The following is a 16,522-nucleotide window of genomic DNA, read 5'->3' on the forward strand; positions in this document are numbered from 1 at the left end:
TTCAGTATTCGTTGACTGGTCAAACATTTAGCTGGGATTCAAGCACTCTGGTACTTTCACACCGGAGACCATTTTTAGCTTTCACTAGCCAGTCGCTGTACAAAATTCATACATCCCTCATGTGTATTCTTGATAGAATTTTGTTATTATACCCCTAATTTGTATTTTAAAATACTTGATATTATATATTTATTAAGTATATTCTAAAATGTAGTAGTATATTTTAAAATACTTGATTTCCACTTCTTTATGATTGGTTTATAAATTTGTATGAAACTAATCGGGTCATTGATGGTTGGTCAACAACACATTCCGCATTCTATGTTGATATATCTAAAGAATATCTGTAGTGTGTTCACAGAGTTCATTGTAGAGTGTTGGCCACTAGCATTTATTCTCTGGACTATTACAAGGACTCTTATTGTGAATGCAGTGCTAGCTTATGTGATTTCTGTTAGATTAAGAAGTATTGCATCAGTGTATCGCTGATGGCTGAAGAGGATAATGAGGCTTAGAGCGAATTGTTAGCCAAAAACTCTCTTGTGGAGGGTGTGGCTGTGGCCAACTACAGCCTTTAACAAAGCACAATAACTTGTGAATAAACTGGGTCTCTTCATTAACTGCTACATATTATTGTATTGCTGGTCTGCTGATTTAAGTAGCTAAGTAACTGGTTGGTTAGTGTAGTGGGTAACACCTCTGCCTTCTACGTTGTAGACTGGGGTTCAATCCCCTGCCTGGGTAAGCTAAGGGAAGGGAAAGCATGCTCTGATACTGAATTCCCTGATTTGGTGCATCACAAAGATGCCTTCATACCAGCAGTGAACTGAACTAGGGTTTGCTTAAAAGTGAAGTGAGACCCATGACTGTAGGGTTGACCACAATGTGTGGTGCTCACCAGAGAATGGGTGGAGCATTCACACCTAATAAAATGGACCAAAAAAAGGAAAAAGTTTGATAGATTCTCAACAAACAAGATAGGCGTGAAAGTACCCTCAAAGTCCAAATGCATCCTGTGTCATTGATGCCAAGCTGTAAAATGAAACAAGATATTGAACCCTTTCCTCACATCTACAAATGCATCTACAAAGATAAACATAGGAAACAATGATTTTCGAAATGTCCCAGCCTAAGATGGTCAGAGTCAGCTTTTTCAGTTTTCCACACAGACAAATCTGTCAGTAGCACTTCCTGATGTCATGATACAATACGAAAGTCTGAAACAGTCCAAAGCTTCTCCTCCAAAAAAAAACAAAACATTTTTTCCATTGTCACTGCTCTGAATTTTTTTTTTTGCATGATATACTGGAAGAATGATCTTCCACAGAATTTCTCAGAACATTGAACAATATCCACTATCAGCTCATAATTCTCAGAAAGCCACAGGTATGAAATGACACAATGGCGCTGGGGTTATTGTACGAGATGCCAGAGAATGTACAACCCCAATTTCAATGAAGTTGGGACGTTGTGTAAAACATAAACAAAAACAGAATACAATGATTTGCAAATCCTTTTCAACCTATATTCAATTGAATACACTATAAAGAAAAGATATTTAATGTACAAACGGATAAACTTTATTGTTTTTATGCAAATATTCACTCATTTTGAATTTGATGCCTGCAACACATTCCAAAGAAGTTGGGTCAGGGACAACAAAAGACTGGGAAAGTTGAGGAACGCTCAAAAAAACCTGCTTGGAACATTCCACAGGTGAACAGGTTAATTGGAAACAGGTGAGTGTCATGATTGGGTATAAAGGCAGCATCCCTGAAAGGCTCAGTCGTTCACAAGCAAGGATGGGGCAAGGTTCACCACTTTGTGAACAACATTGTTGAGAACAATATTTCTCAATGTGCAACTGCAAGGAATTTAGGGATTTCATCATCTACAGTCCATAATATCATCAAAAGATTCAGAGAATCTGGAGAAATCTCTGCAAGTAATCAGCAAGGCAGAAAATCAACATTGAATGCCTCGACTTTCACTTCAGGTAAGATTAGAATGAAATGGATCTAAACTAACAAACAAACAACAAAAACAAACTTCCAGGTAATGCCACCAGCATTAGGCTAATAAAGTGGGTTCAATCAACTTAAATACTGCTCAAAACAAAAATCACAGCCTTATGAAAGGTACTTTCAGACATTTCATGTCATAAGGTAACTGTGTCAGGAGCTCAGCTTTAGCAGTTAGCCTTGTATCTCAGTTGCCAAAAACACACTGATGTCTATTACCAGAATTTGTTATTACATTTCTGATTAGAACAGGGCTACTACTACTGAAGAAGCTTTGAGTTTGAGGAATTATGGAAGTTATATTGCTCCAGAATTGTTACTTGGCAAAGTGGTAAAAACTACAGACATGGCAGATTCCTACTGGATTAAAATCATAGATCTCATCAGTAATCATTCAGACTGCAGTATCTTTGCAGGTGTAAAACAAATCCTCCCTGATAAAACCTATTAATTACCAGTAAAATACTGCCTTTTACTGTTTTTCTGACATACAGTATTTTACCATAATAATAGCAAGCAAGCAAAGTTTATTTATATAGCGCTTTTTACAACAGGTGTTGTCACAAATCAGCTTTACAGAGCAATCAGTATTGCAGAAAGAAAAAGAAAAGAAAATCCGATTCCAAGCCCCCATGAGCAAGCCGGTAGAGACAGTAACAACCATTAAAATAAACCCAAATGTCTGTGAAATCAAGGTGATCATTTCTTTTTGAGAATTTCCATTCTATTTCCATTCTATTTCTATAACAACAGCAGTGTTAAAATACAGTATATGTGTGGTTTATTTACATGCAAAAACGGTATTCACCATTTTTCATTACTTTGACAGCAAAACAAAATGTTGTCAAAGTAAAAAATAAGTGGGGATGAGGAGGAATGTTCCATTAAAGAAGCACAAACAAATACTGTTATTACTTTTGTTGTACAGTGTGTTTGAGCAGATGTTAGGGATGAAAGAGTAGCGGGTTTTATATCGAAACTGCAATTTAAAAGAACTTTAAAAGGGCTGAAATTGTAATTCTAGCCTGCAGTTGAAAGTGGGCACTAAAATTTGCTGAAAAATTCAACATTTAAGCTTGCTGTAGAGGACATGCTAATATATTTCCATATGATATATCGGGTGTTTGCATTTAACTGCATTTCATTAAGAACGCTATATTATGTGGAGCTTGTGAAGTGCCTGAAGATGAGTTAGACCAATAAGTAGCAACTAAACAGCCATGTGCTGTGTACATGATAACACAATCACAACTAACCAGCAGTCTGGCACGATACATTCACCAATCAGACCTCAGAACAGAAAAATGGTCTTTCTGGTCTTTTAGACAACATAAAAGGCCTGGATTATTTTCTTAATTCATAGAAAATAATCATCATTTAAATCTCCGTCACAAAACTGGTCAGAAAAATCCCAATTAGTTGGGATAGTTTCCCAAATCATTCAGCCGTACCAGAACTTACCCTAGCTTACAAAATCACGAGACAACACAGCTGGATTACCTCACATTTCATCTTTCCTTAAGGATTTTGTGCCTGAAACTTGTGAGCATCTGACAAATTCAATAAAGATCAATTGATCCCCAACGTCAGCAACAGAACACAAATCAGATGATTCGTATTGGTAGCCTAGTGATATGTTAATATTGCTTACATACCAGTGGTCCCTGAAGTGAAGATATAAAGAAGAGGAGTCTTGAGTGAAGTGGTAGACCTAAGCTCAGCCGGCATTGGCTCGTGTGAGGCCTGCTCTATCTTGTCTAGCAGAGAGTAGACCCCTGGGTGGGAGACTTCATGCTTCATTGCCCATACTGAGATATTGTCCTCGTGGAGACTGGGCAGGATCTCCTTTAAGGTGTCCAACAGGTCTGTAAAAGTGCAGAACAAGCAGTCATCAAACATGAAACAATATACACTGTTAAAAATAAAGGTTTTGAAATGGATCTGGGCTTAGATGTACAGTTTTAGTGAAGTGTGGTCAGATCAAATAAATAGTGGTAAGATTAATGCTTCATATTTAGTTATAAAGAATCAAGCATATAATCTCTCTTATAGCAAGGTACTGGTAAGTGCTAGGCCTGGGATCATCAAAAACAAAAATGTGGAAAAAACAATGCAGTAATGTTGACTTTTTTTAGCACCTGTATGGAATTTTGGTGGTTTGTTAGCACAAAACTAATGGCCCTTTTAGTTGTAGCAGTTTCACGGTGACTCTCAGAGCCCTGCCACCGTCCTGCTGCTGTTTCCCCCGACTTAAATGCCCTCAGTCGGCTACTCCTATTTGTAGTCAGTGGCATATCTAGAACTTCCAGAAGGCCTAAAGTTACATTTTTTTCCTCACAAAATTGGTCCCACCCAAAGTAAATTAAAATGTGATTGGTTAAGCTCATTATCAGTTCCTGTTAGTGGTTACTTTGACATGCTAGTTCAGCTCCTGAAGTCCTAGCTAAAGGGTGAGTAGCTTATCTGTCTAAATACTTCAGAAAAAAAATCCTGATTGAATACATTTCTGTTGAGCTTTTCAAGAAATGAACCATTTTATTTCCAGCCAAACCATGAAACAAGAGAATAACTACAATCTTTGCAGAATTTAAATATACCAAGTAGTTTTTACATATTAAAGAATTACAGACATGTATTTTTTGCTTATATGCTTATTATCATTTAAAACTTAAAGACTAGGCCATACTGCAAGTTCATAACTTATGTATGTATGTATGTATATTCTTTTTCTATAGATCATGATAAATTCATTTGCCAGCACTGTGCACATGTTTTCCTTAGTAAAATGAAAAGTTATCCCCACACATTTACAGGCTAATTAGCGTGCTAGTGGTCCAAAAACTACTGAGTGAGTTTACACTTAATAAACCGGTCGTTATCAGATTTCGGCAGTCATCTGATTATTCAAGTAGTCGTGTAAACAGCATCCTCTGATTTTTCAGATTGGATTTTTCTCAGTTTGTACATGTATGGAAACATACCTTTGTCCTAGAAATATCAGCATTTAACACAGAGTAACACAGAGTTTTCCCATTATCTGATTACCCGAGTGCATGTAAGCACAATGACCAAATTTCAGAGAAAATCTGATTTTCAGCCGTTATCGAATTATTAGGCGTATGTAAACACACTCACTGTTCAGCAACCAAGCTAGTTATGCTTGCATAGAACTAGCTAATGTTTGATAATCATGTACTTTCTTCGTTTTTGAGCTCATAAAGATGACAAATTGTTTTGGAGAACTTGTTTCTATGTGCCCTACTATTAGAAAGTAAGAGCACTTTTACAGCTCAAGTAGCTCATCCCTCAAGCCCTACTGTTGGAAACTGGCACTGAAAAAGATTAAGAAGAGATATGAGATCAAGGTCAAAGAGAAATTTTCTAAAGGCCAAGTCCAAGGTACAAGATTAAGAGACCCTTATTAGTCAAACAACGGGGAAATTTCACCTCCGCATTTAAACCATCCGTGCAGTGAAACACCACACACACGAGGGGGCAGTGAGCACACTTGCCCGGAGTGGTGGGCAGCCCAATCCGCAGCGCCCAGGGAGGAGTTGGGGGTTAGGTGTCTTGATCAAGGACACCTCAGTCATGTGCTGTTGGCTCTGGGGATCGAACCGGCGACCTTCCGGTCACAAGGCTGGATCCCTAACCTCCAGCCCACGACTGTCCCCCTACAAACCGCTCTGTTTTATTTCAGACTGAAGTAACTGCGCTGTAGCACTAGCTGACACCAGCTACACAGTGTATACACTGATTACAGCATGACTTGAGCCATGTAGGTTAATATTAAAAGGGAATTCCACAGATTCTTCAAAATTAGGCATAATTCAATCACTGGGATGCAAGCAAAGTCATTCAGAGTGGTTAGATGTGAAATGGTTCAGTGTAGAGAAATGAACTGATTTCTTTAAAGTGGTAGTGACAGGAACCAGATGTCACAATGCCTTGATAACATAAATCAACATGTGTCTTCTGTATTTTTATATGCAGGGTTGATACAGGTCAACTTGCAGTAAATCTGAAAAAAAAATGTCTTTCTTACTATTTTGCCTTACAACACCCTGCATATACTTCCCTGTGTTTAATTATAAAAATGTTTTAGGCAAAAACCTTTTCTCAGCCCTCAGGCAATGTATTCGTAGCCATATCCTATAGTCATTTTCTATAAAATGTCTTTTAAAGGAATTAAATGCTTCACACATCTGGTTCCTATCACCAGCATTGTGAACGATTCTGACAAGGTACCATTCTCTATAATGACAGATTTCATATTAAACCACTCTGAGTAACTTTATATGCATCTTTGCAATTCAATATGCAGAAATTCTGAAAAATAGGTAGAGTTTCGCTTTAACTGTTCAGGTTGACCAGGCATGGACAACGTCTGTCCTACACAGTGATAACAGAACAGAACAGAAAATGATCCAACTGATATTAAAACTGAGCATATTGGCGATTTGCCTTTGTGCCCACTGATGTATATTTATTAACTCAGAAACATTAATTGCACCCAAAATCGAGTACTACATACTTCGCCATAGAATGCTCCTAGTAGCTATTAGTAGAGTAATTAAGTGACTGTGGAACTTCTTGGACAGGCTACATCACAGTTAGCTGCTCCTGCGATCTCCAAATGTTGAACTTTTTGACAAATAATTCTGTAAACAGCTTCGATTGTGATGTGTATCAAATGTAAAACATGCATTGTGATGTGTTTTACTAGGTTTACAACATAAATGAAGTAAAATAATCACATATGTTGAGTTAATAAGACTTCCGCATCCAGATTTGATAAACTCCCTCAGAAGCTTTAAATAGTTTCCAGGGCTCACGCACTCTAGATTTTGACCAGATGTAGTGCAGCATCTGGGGACTTTTTTCTGTATGGATTCATAAATACTATAGTTTCAGAGACACTCATCTTTCCAGGGAACTCTTACAGCATACGCCTGAGAGTAGAGGTATGTGGATTCAGCTGTTTGTTGCAGAGCTTGCCTGATTCATTTAATCACAGTTTCAGTGGCGCCTGAAAAGTAGAGCCAGCTATAACTGAAATCTGCTGAGTGGTATTTCTCCAGGAATGGGCACATAGTCTATAGTCTACGGCAAACTTCCAAAAATCTGTCTACCAGGATTTGAGGTGTAGTGAGTTTTCCTCTATGTTTCACAATGTGGCCTAAGTCTGTGATAGCTGCTACCTATTACAACACCATCTCCAGAGACCCCGTACTGTATTTCCTGAGTTGTGGGCTCAGCGCCATATATTAACAGGAAAGAGTGAGGCCATGTGTAGGGGCTCATATATACAGCCGAGGAGTAAGGAGGAATTCTGCATGGCAAAGGCTAATGCATGCAGCAGCCAGACTCACAACACAAATATCCCCCTCACCCTAAATGTCGTTGATGAGCCAAGACTAGTTTGGTGCCTGAAGTTTGCCTCTTTAGTTTTGCACTGGATCTAAGAGCCTAACGTAATGAACAAATAATGGTCAAGTAGGTCCAGGTCACTCAAAAACATTTTAGATGGTTTAAACTCTACTGCCCTACTAAAGAAGCAGGCATGTTTCAGCTGATCAACTACATTTAGGGTAAAGGTACAACTTTGAATGAAAAAAACTGCCTGACTGCTGATGCCTGTGCTCACAGGCATGTCCACTCACCTGTAGCAGTGCTAAACCACTATTTAATTAAGGTCCAATTAACCTCAGAAGAGCTCACAAACAGCCAAGCAGGATGACCTCTAGCCGCCCCCTCACTGGATTACGTGTATCGGCTGTTTCTGAGGGCTGAGTGTCAGTGTGCAACTTCACTGTAGCCTTTGTTAACTAACTATAGTCAACTGTTACACTTAAAGGGGAATTCCACCGATTTTTCAAAGTTCTGCATGATTAAATAGATGTAATCAATGTCAGTTAGAGTGGTTTTATGCGAAACGGTCCATTCTAAGAAACTCAGATTTGCTCACAGTGGTGGTGATAGGAACCAGAGATAGGAATCAGAGGAGTTTGAATGCCTCTAAGCGCTTCCCTCACAGTTATTGCACTAGAAGATTTTGAATGTGTTGCCTGAGGCCTGGCATGAAAACACGACCTATGTTCACTCTCAGAAATAAAGGCACAAAACTGCACCTCCTGTCACTGGGGTGGTACCCTTAAAGGTATATCTCAGTACCTTCAGTCAGGGAACATAATTGTCCCACCCCGTCTCGTCTCTAGGCTTTTTATTTTAATGCTATGTTTTCCAACAGAGTGTTATGAAAAGGTAGAAATATGTACTTTTCACCTGGAAAGAAAGATAAAAGCACTGTTGGACCTTTGATGGAACATTTACAGTGTGTACCTGGAATGAAAAATGTACCTGCACAGAACCTTTATTTCTAACAGTGGTCATTTTAAAAAACATATTAAATGAATATATTTGAATTGCCGACACTGCGACACTGCAACCCCTGCCTGCTATCACCACACCTTTTGAGTTGGTTTTCCTACAACAAACTATTTTACACTGAACTACTCTGACTTGGTGCACAACTGCTAGAGAGATGTGGGCTGCGTCCAAAACCCTCACACTACTACACTACACACTTGTAATGGTGGTGTAGGACACTGTAATCCTGCTCGGTCTGGCAGTTTAGGGCTTTAGGGGTTTAGGGCGCAGCCAATGAGCTTTAACAAGAGGGTAGTAAGTCTCAGCTGGTGACTTCAGAAGAGCAAGGAGTCAAAAAAGAACAGCTCAGACTTTGTAAGTTAAACTAAACACTACATCGAGCTACAAAGTGATTAACCGTGGTTTTAAACATTCGGTTTAACTCGGTGAAGAAGTGTTCGCCTTTTCTTCAACACGACTCTCCACGCTGGAGCAGCAGATGGGTGGAGTGTGGAAATCTAGGAAACATAATGCGGCCGTTTCCGCCGACACGCAAACACGCATTGCCTGTTAATCTGTTTCTCTGAAGGACGGAATCTAGACGAGGCTAAACATGGTTTACTATTCGCCCGCTTCTTGTTCCAATTTTCCCGCTCCACCTTAAATGGCCAACTTCTTGCTCTTCTGCCTGAGGCGGGAGAATGTAAGTGGTACACCATTTAAGGTGGAGCGGGAAAATTCTGACCTCAGCTTCGTGTAAGCCAACCTACTTTCAGCGGTCTGGAATAGCTTAAAGTTTTTGTAAGAAATGTTCCACAAACACGGTTTTTTCTGCTGCAACAGCAGCCCAGACTTTTATTTTCGCTTCTCTCACCTGCACCGACGACCAGCAGCTTGGCTCCGCAGCTGTTGAAGCAGTGCAGCAGTGATCTGGACCTGATGTTGGTGTTGAGGAAAGCCAAGGCGCAGCCCAGCTTGCTCAAGCCGAACCAGACAGAGACGAAGTCCGGTTCGTTGCTCATCAGCATCGCCACCGTGTCCCCTCTCTTCACCGAGCCCTGCTGCTCGAACACGCGGGCCAGCCTGTTGCTCCTCTCGTCAATCTGCCGGTACGTGTATGAGACCCCCTCGACGATCAGAAAGGGCTTGTCGGGAATCCGCCGCGCCTGCTGAACGAACCGGTCCAGCACGGTCACGATCTTAGTCCGTTTGTAGAACTCCAGCCGAGCTCCGTATCGGATCACTTTCAGCAGGTAGAAGACGTCTTTCCAGAAGTAAGGGAAGCACAGGCGCTGAGCGATGTACACCGAGACGATGCCCGCGAGGAGAGCGGTCGCCCATGTCACCGAGAAAAACATGACTCCGTCTCCGGGAACAAAGTCGCTTTCCGTCAGAAGGAAAAGTAGAAATGGAGAGAAATCACGGCAGTTCGAGCGCAGACACGCATCCCTTTCAGCGCTTTACTGTCCTTATAGCACATTTATGAAACGCGCTGGGCGTCACGTGACCCTTGTTATTGTACAACCAGTTGGGCATGTTCCCCACACGCGGCTTCTGGAAGTGGGCGTGTCTTTCAGTGATTTAGGGGTGGGCGTGTCGTTCAGGAGGCCGCGCGGTTTTTGTAAGTAGGCGTGTCCTCCAAACGAGGTGAAGTCGAAGGGGTGGGCGTGTCCCCCCTTGACATGCTGGACGTGGGCGTGTCCTCCAATGAGCCGCATGGATTGTTTGTTTCTCGTTCTTATCAGTGACTGTCAGTACTGCCGCGCCCAAACACTAAGAGCAGTAACACTGACGTTTAGCAGCTTTACAGACCTACACTGGGAAATAAGAGACTTTTTATTGATTGATTTATTTATTCCTGTTTTCATTAGAGTAGATTCAGGTGATATGGGGTTATTATCTCTAAGCACGACCTATACTGGGAAAAGATTGAAAGGATTGTTATTATTTTTTAAAATAAATAACAATAATGCCGGGATGAATAACTGAAATTAAGCCTGAATAATTAAACTCATGTTATATAGGTTTGTGCAATTCCGTCCAATGCTGGGAAGCCCATGACTCAGAAAGATAAGCGTTTTAGATGCGTGCGTGTGTGTGTTTGTTTTTTAACTGGTTTGTAGTAACATGTTCCACCTGAAACCCACTAAAACACAGGAGTGAGAGCAATCACCTATTTGAAGTTAAACGTGTCATGTTTTCTTTCACACTTCTTTCTTGTATAATCTGTATACTGTTTTCAGAACCAGTATATATCTTGCACCTCTCCATGGATCACCACCTTATCGTGGTGGAGGGGTTTGCGTGCTTGAATGATCCTGAGTTGGTGCGCGAGGTTGAGAGATACCGGCTAGATATAGGCGGGCTCACCTCAACACACAGCTTGGGCTCTGGGTCCAATCTCCTTGAGAGGGGCTGGACTTTATTCTTTTCTGGAGTTGCGCATGGTGAGTGGCCCCTCGACTCGGTGCCTGTATGTTGGGGTTTTCTCCGGTGGACAAGAGGTTAGCTTCCCTACGCCTTCGGGTTGGGGAACGGGTCCTGACTGCTGTCTGTGCTTATGCACCGAACAGCAGTTCAGAGTACCCAGGCATCTTAGAGTCCTTGGGAAGGGTGCTTGAAAGTGCTCCTCCTGGAGACTCTATTGTCCTACTGGGGGACTTCAACACTCACGTGGGCAATGACAGTGAGACCTGGAGGGGTGTGATTGGGAGTAATGGCCTCTCTGATCTGAACCCGAGTGGTGTTCAGTTTTTGGACTTCTGTGCAAACCACAGTTTGTCCATCACAGACACCATGTTTGAACACAAGGATGTCCATAAGTGCACATGGCACCAGGACACCCTAGGCTGCAGTTCAATGATTTGTAGTCGTGTCATTGGACTTGCGGCCATGTGTTTTGGACACTCCGGTAAAGAGAGGAGCTGAGCTGTCAACTGGATCAGGTAGTGGGGGAAGACGCCGGTCAGACCAGGCAAGCCCAAATGTATAGTGAGGGTTTGCTGGGAACGTCTGGCAGAAGAACCTGTCAGATTGATCTTCAACTCACACCTCCGTCAGAACTTTGACCAGATATTGCGGGAGGTGGGGGACATTGACTCAGAATGGGCCATGTTCCGTTCCTCCATTGTTGAAGCAGCTGACTGTAGCTGTGGCCGTAAGGTAGTTGGTGCCTGTGGGGGCGGTAATCCTTGAACCCGGTGGTGGACACCCCAGGTGAGAGATGCCGTCAAGCTGAAGAAGGAGTCCTACCAGGCATGGTTGGCCTGTGGTACACCAGAGGCAGCTGGCAGATATCGACAGGCCAAGTGATCTGCGGCTTCAGTCGTCGCCAAGACAAAAACCCGGGTGTGGGAAGAGTTCGGTGAGGCCTTGGAAAGTGACTTTAAGTCGGCTCTGAAAAGATTCTGGCAAACCGTCAGACGACTCAGAAGGGGAAAGCAGTGTGCCACTAGCACTGTATATAGTGGAGATGGTGTGCTGCTGACTTCGACTGAAGACGTCATTGGGCGGTGGAAGGAATACTTTGAGGACGTTCACACGTTCTCCAGTGAGGAGGCAGAGTCTGGGGACATGGGAATAGGCTTGTCTATTACTGAGGCTGAAGTCGCTAAGGTATTTAAGAAGCTCCTTGGTGGCAAGGCTCCAGGGGTGGATGAGATCCGCCCTGAGTTCCTCAAGGCTCTGGATGTTGTGGGGCTGTCTTGGCTGACACGCCTTTTCAACATTGCGTGGACATCGGGGCGCGGTGCCACTGGATTGGCAGACTGGGGTGGTGGTGCCTCTTTTTATAAAAGGGGACCGGAGGGTGTGTTCCAACTACAGGGGAATCACACTCCTCAGCCTCCCTGGTAAGGTCTATGCATGGGTACTGGAGAAGAGAGTCCGGCTTATAGTCGAACCTCGGATCCAGGAGGAGCAGTGCGGGTTTCGCCCTGGTCGTGGAACACTGGACCAACTCTTCACCCTCTCCAGGATTCTGGAGTGTTCATGGGAGTTTGCCCAACCAGTCTACATGTGATTTGTGGATCTGGAGAAGGCATTCGACTGTGTTCCCCGGGGTATTCTGTGGGAGGTGCTTCGGGAGTACGGGGTACATGGCTCTTTGCTATGAGCCATTCAGGGCCTGTACAAACAAAGCTGGAGTTTGGTTCACATAGCTGGCAGTAACCCCGGAGAAGCGGAAGATAATGGATGGATGGATAAATCTTGCAACAAATCTACAATTTATTTTGCAGTTAAACCTATTACCCCAACACATTGAACATTGCTGGTTTTCACCTGGGCTGCCTAATATTCTGATGTTTTGGTTCACTTTTTACAATTACAATGGTTACATAATAAATGGATACATTGTGCTAATGGGAATTTGGGTAAAAATGCCATTGGGTTACCATATAGATATCCAGTTGCTCTACTAAATTATATTACTATTGTTCTTCTACATGAATATGACAAATGACATATTAATAGAAATTGTTTGAGGTGGGTAGCGCTGTCACCTGATAGCAAGGATGGCCTGGGTTTGATTCCCCGGCTAGGCGGCCAAAGTCCTCCCTGTGTGGAGTTTGCATGTTCTCCCCGTGTCTGCGTGGGTTTCCTCCAGGTTCTCCGGGTTTCCTCCCACAGTCCAAAGACATGCAGTTAGGCCAACTGGACATGCTACATTGCCCCTAGGCGTGAGTGTGTGTGTGATTGTTTATGTATGTCTGTCTGTCTGCCCTGCGATGGATTGGCGACCTGTCCTGAGTGTATCCTGCTCCAGCACCCCCCCGCGACCCTGAGGGAGAAGCGGCTGTGTGTGTGTGTGTATTTGAGGCTGTTTCTTGAGAATGACCCTATTATGTCATATGGAACATAACGTTATATAGTATAACGGGACACATGTCATTGACCCTGAATGACCAAGCCGTTTTTTCAGGTTCCCAGTAAAAGTGATTTTTTTTTTCTTTTTCTCCTTTAGAAATTAATTTTTATTATTAGAAATATTTATTATTTTATAAGAAATATTTATTATTTTTATTATTTCTTTTTAACTTAAATGTCTTATTTTAGATTTCCATTATGCAATTGACAGTAAAAGGACTAAAAACACAATTCAAATATGCAAGAGCAGCCACTGTAGGGTGTCTCCCTTTTGGGCAATCCTGCACTCTGCAGGGTTTAATCCCAAAGCTAATTTAATACATCTTATCCACCTACTTAAAGTGGTCAGAGGCATGTAAACATTTGAGGAAGGCTGTTAGGAGGTTAAGCAACCCTAGGCTAATGTATTTAAATAACGTACAGGACACTATGTTGCAAAACATGTTGCAAAACATGATTTCATTGGTAATTGAATTAACTTGTATAAGTGCTCAGCAGACTTTCAAGGCCAGAGTGACCTCGAGTCAAGAAATGGTCTTAAGGCCATATGACTCTTAGTTGCTATTAAAAAGATGGTTCTTCAAGGGTTCTTTAGTATGGAAAATGGTTCTATAGAGAACCATGAACACTCAAAGAATCCTTTGCATGATTAGAAAGGTTTTTGCATCATGAAAGGGTTCATCAGACTGATGGAGAATGTGCTGTAGATGGTTCACTATAGAACCTTTTTGAAAAGGGTTCTATTTACCACCAAAAAGAGTTTATATGGAACCATTTTCTTTACTAAAGAACCCTTGAAGAACCATCTTTTTGAGTGCGTATATCAGATATTTTGACAATCTCACTGTGACAAATTGCCTTAAATCAAACATGTAAAACAATATAAAATATTTCACTCATGATTTGGATGTTTTTGCATGTCTGATTATAGAATCTTAAATGCTAAATTACTTAAAATCAGCAAAATTGCACATGTACATTGTGAAGTAATAGCATGTGCATTTCAAGACTGTATTTTTTTTCAGCTTCAAAGCAAGGGTGCCTTTTCTTGTCATATGGCGCACCCATGTGGCTGAAGAAGTGTGCTTTATTTCAGGTTTGGGCTCACTAGAAGATTTCTGGACATATACTCAACACTCAAGAAACACTCAACACTGAAGAAACGCTGTACTAATACTGGGTAGAGCCTTTCTTTGTTCTCAAAATCACCTCAATCCTTCATGGCATGGATTCCACAAGATGTTGGAAACATTGCGTTGTGTTCTATTAGATTCAGATCCAGTGACTGTAAAGGCCACTGAAGAACACTGAACTAATTATCATGTTCATAATACAGTTTGAAATGGCTTCTGCTTTGTGACATGCTGCGTTATCATGCTGGAAGTAGTCATTAGAAAATGTGGCCATTAAGAGATGCACATGGTCAGCGACAATATTCAAATTGGCTGCGGAAGTCAAGTGATGATTGACTGGTATTAAGAGGCCCATAGTGTGCCAAGAAAACATGAAGAAAACTGATCTGTGTGCCTCAGCTGAAATCGAGATTCATCACACCAGGCTGTTTTTCCAGTCTTCAACTGTCTAGATTTGGTGAGCCCACTGCGATCTCAGCTTTCTGTTCTTGGCTGAAGAAAAGTGGAACCCAATGTGGTCTTCTGTTGTTGTAGCTCATCCACATCAAGGTTTGACGTGTTGCGTGTTCTAGGATGCTTTTCTGCTCAAAACAGTTGTGCTGAGTTACCTTAGCCTTTGCTGTCAGCACAAACCATTCTGGCCATTCTCAGTTGAACTCTCCCACCAACAAGATGCTTCCATCCTCAGAACTGCCACTCACTCAATGTTTTTTCTTTATTGCACCATTATGACTACACAATAGAGCAGCGGTCACCAATCCTGGTCCTGGAGATCTACTTTTCTTTCCATACTTGCTCCAGCTAATTAACACCTTCACACATCCCTGATTGGCTGGATCAGTGCCAATAGTGTTAAGTAAGGGGGTAGAGCAGCTAGTAGATGCAGGTTGGAACTAAATTCTGCAGGAAAGTAGATCTCTAGGAGGAGAGTTGGTAACCACTGCTCCAGAGAATGTTGCTGTGAAGCTGCACTGCAATGCTGCCACACAATCAGCTGATTCGATAATTCGGTGTACAAGTGTTCCTGAAAAAGTGCTTGGTAAGTGTTTGTTACTGCCATCTCTATTGGTCATAATACCTATTTATTGAACTGTGAATATTGTGAATATTGGTCTGAGAAGTCAGTCTTACACTAACTTAATAATGCAAATACACATGGAATTTTTATTGTAAATTTCATCTGTAAAGTCTTGGACTATTTTATTTCTTTGAATTCTGAGCAAAGTGAGCTTATTCTACACATTTCAGTGCAAATACATTTAAATATGAAGACGTTTAGGATATTTTGACTCCTAGGGATTTAAAAGCTTCTGTCTTTTCACAGTTTGTCTTGTCTCAGGATTCTCTGCTGACGAGCAGCAGAGAGAACTCTAGATCTTTGTTTTGTTAAAGGGGAACTCCAGCAACCTTTCAAAATTTCTACATGATTAGAAGGTTAAGATGTAAACAAAGTCATTCAGAGTGGTTTGATATGAAATGCTTTGTTGTAGTGAAACTGTAAATCACCGCTGTCAGAGGAAAACCTCATATACCCATTTTTGTCATTTTTCAGTTTTTGACATGATCTGAACAGGCCTCTAGCTCTTTACATAGTGTGCACATTTCATGAAGAATGGACCAAAAGAAACAGGCCAAAATTACTTGGACAAAAATACAGTTCCATTGACTTACATTAAAAGTAATGTAAAGTTTTCGTGTGTGTGTCATTTAATAGGCATGAATAAATTCATGTAATCTAATAAGCATGTCTCTGTTAAAAGAGAATTGTGTCCTGTATACCTTTTTAAGACGTCTATGTTGCAATCTATCATTTTAGTTAACTGAATGTCTTGTGACACCTTGGACGCCCTAGTTTAAAGAGCAGAATGGATACTTTATAAGGGCAGAACTAAACAAGGGTTTGATTACAACTTTCAAAAGCTGAGACAGGACTACAATGTTATATACAGTTATTAGTTATTGATGCTATTGTATCCAGGTGACGGTATATTTTTCTACTTCTTATTTTTTTTGTGCTAACTTGTTCCACAGTTTTATATAATTGTATACATATACATTAACAGATATGAATAAATTAATTCATGCTGTGCCCAAAAAGTAAATAATTGTACAAAAAGAACAGCGTGTATCATC

At 41.3% G+C, this 16,522-nt stretch overlaps 1 protein-coding gene across 1 annotated transcript in view; it reads right to left on the minus strand.

Moving 5' to 3' along the window:
* Positions 1–9,961, minus strand: part of slc27a6 (solute carrier family 27 member 6) — a 39,408-nt gene extending 29,447 nt beyond the window's left edge. Inside the window, exons 1-2 of the mRNA XM_017691315.2 lie at positions 9,265–9,961; positions 3,677–3,886 (exon numbers count right to left, since the gene is read on the minus strand). Coding sequence (XP_017546804.1) covers positions 3,677–3,886; positions 9,265–9,748 — 694 coding nt within the window. The 5' untranslated portion in view covers positions 9,749–9,961. The remainder of the gene's footprint in view (positions 1–3,676; positions 3,887–9,264) is intronic.
* Between the last annotated feature and the right edge of the window lie 6,561 nt (positions 9,962–16,522).

This window comes from Pygocentrus nattereri, chromosome 18, assembly GCF_015220715.1.
Source record: "Pygocentrus nattereri isolate fPygNat1 chromosome 18, fPygNat1.pri, whole genome shotgun sequence".
NCBI lineage: Eukaryota > Metazoa > Chordata > Actinopteri > Characiformes > Serrasalmidae > Pygocentrus > Pygocentrus nattereri.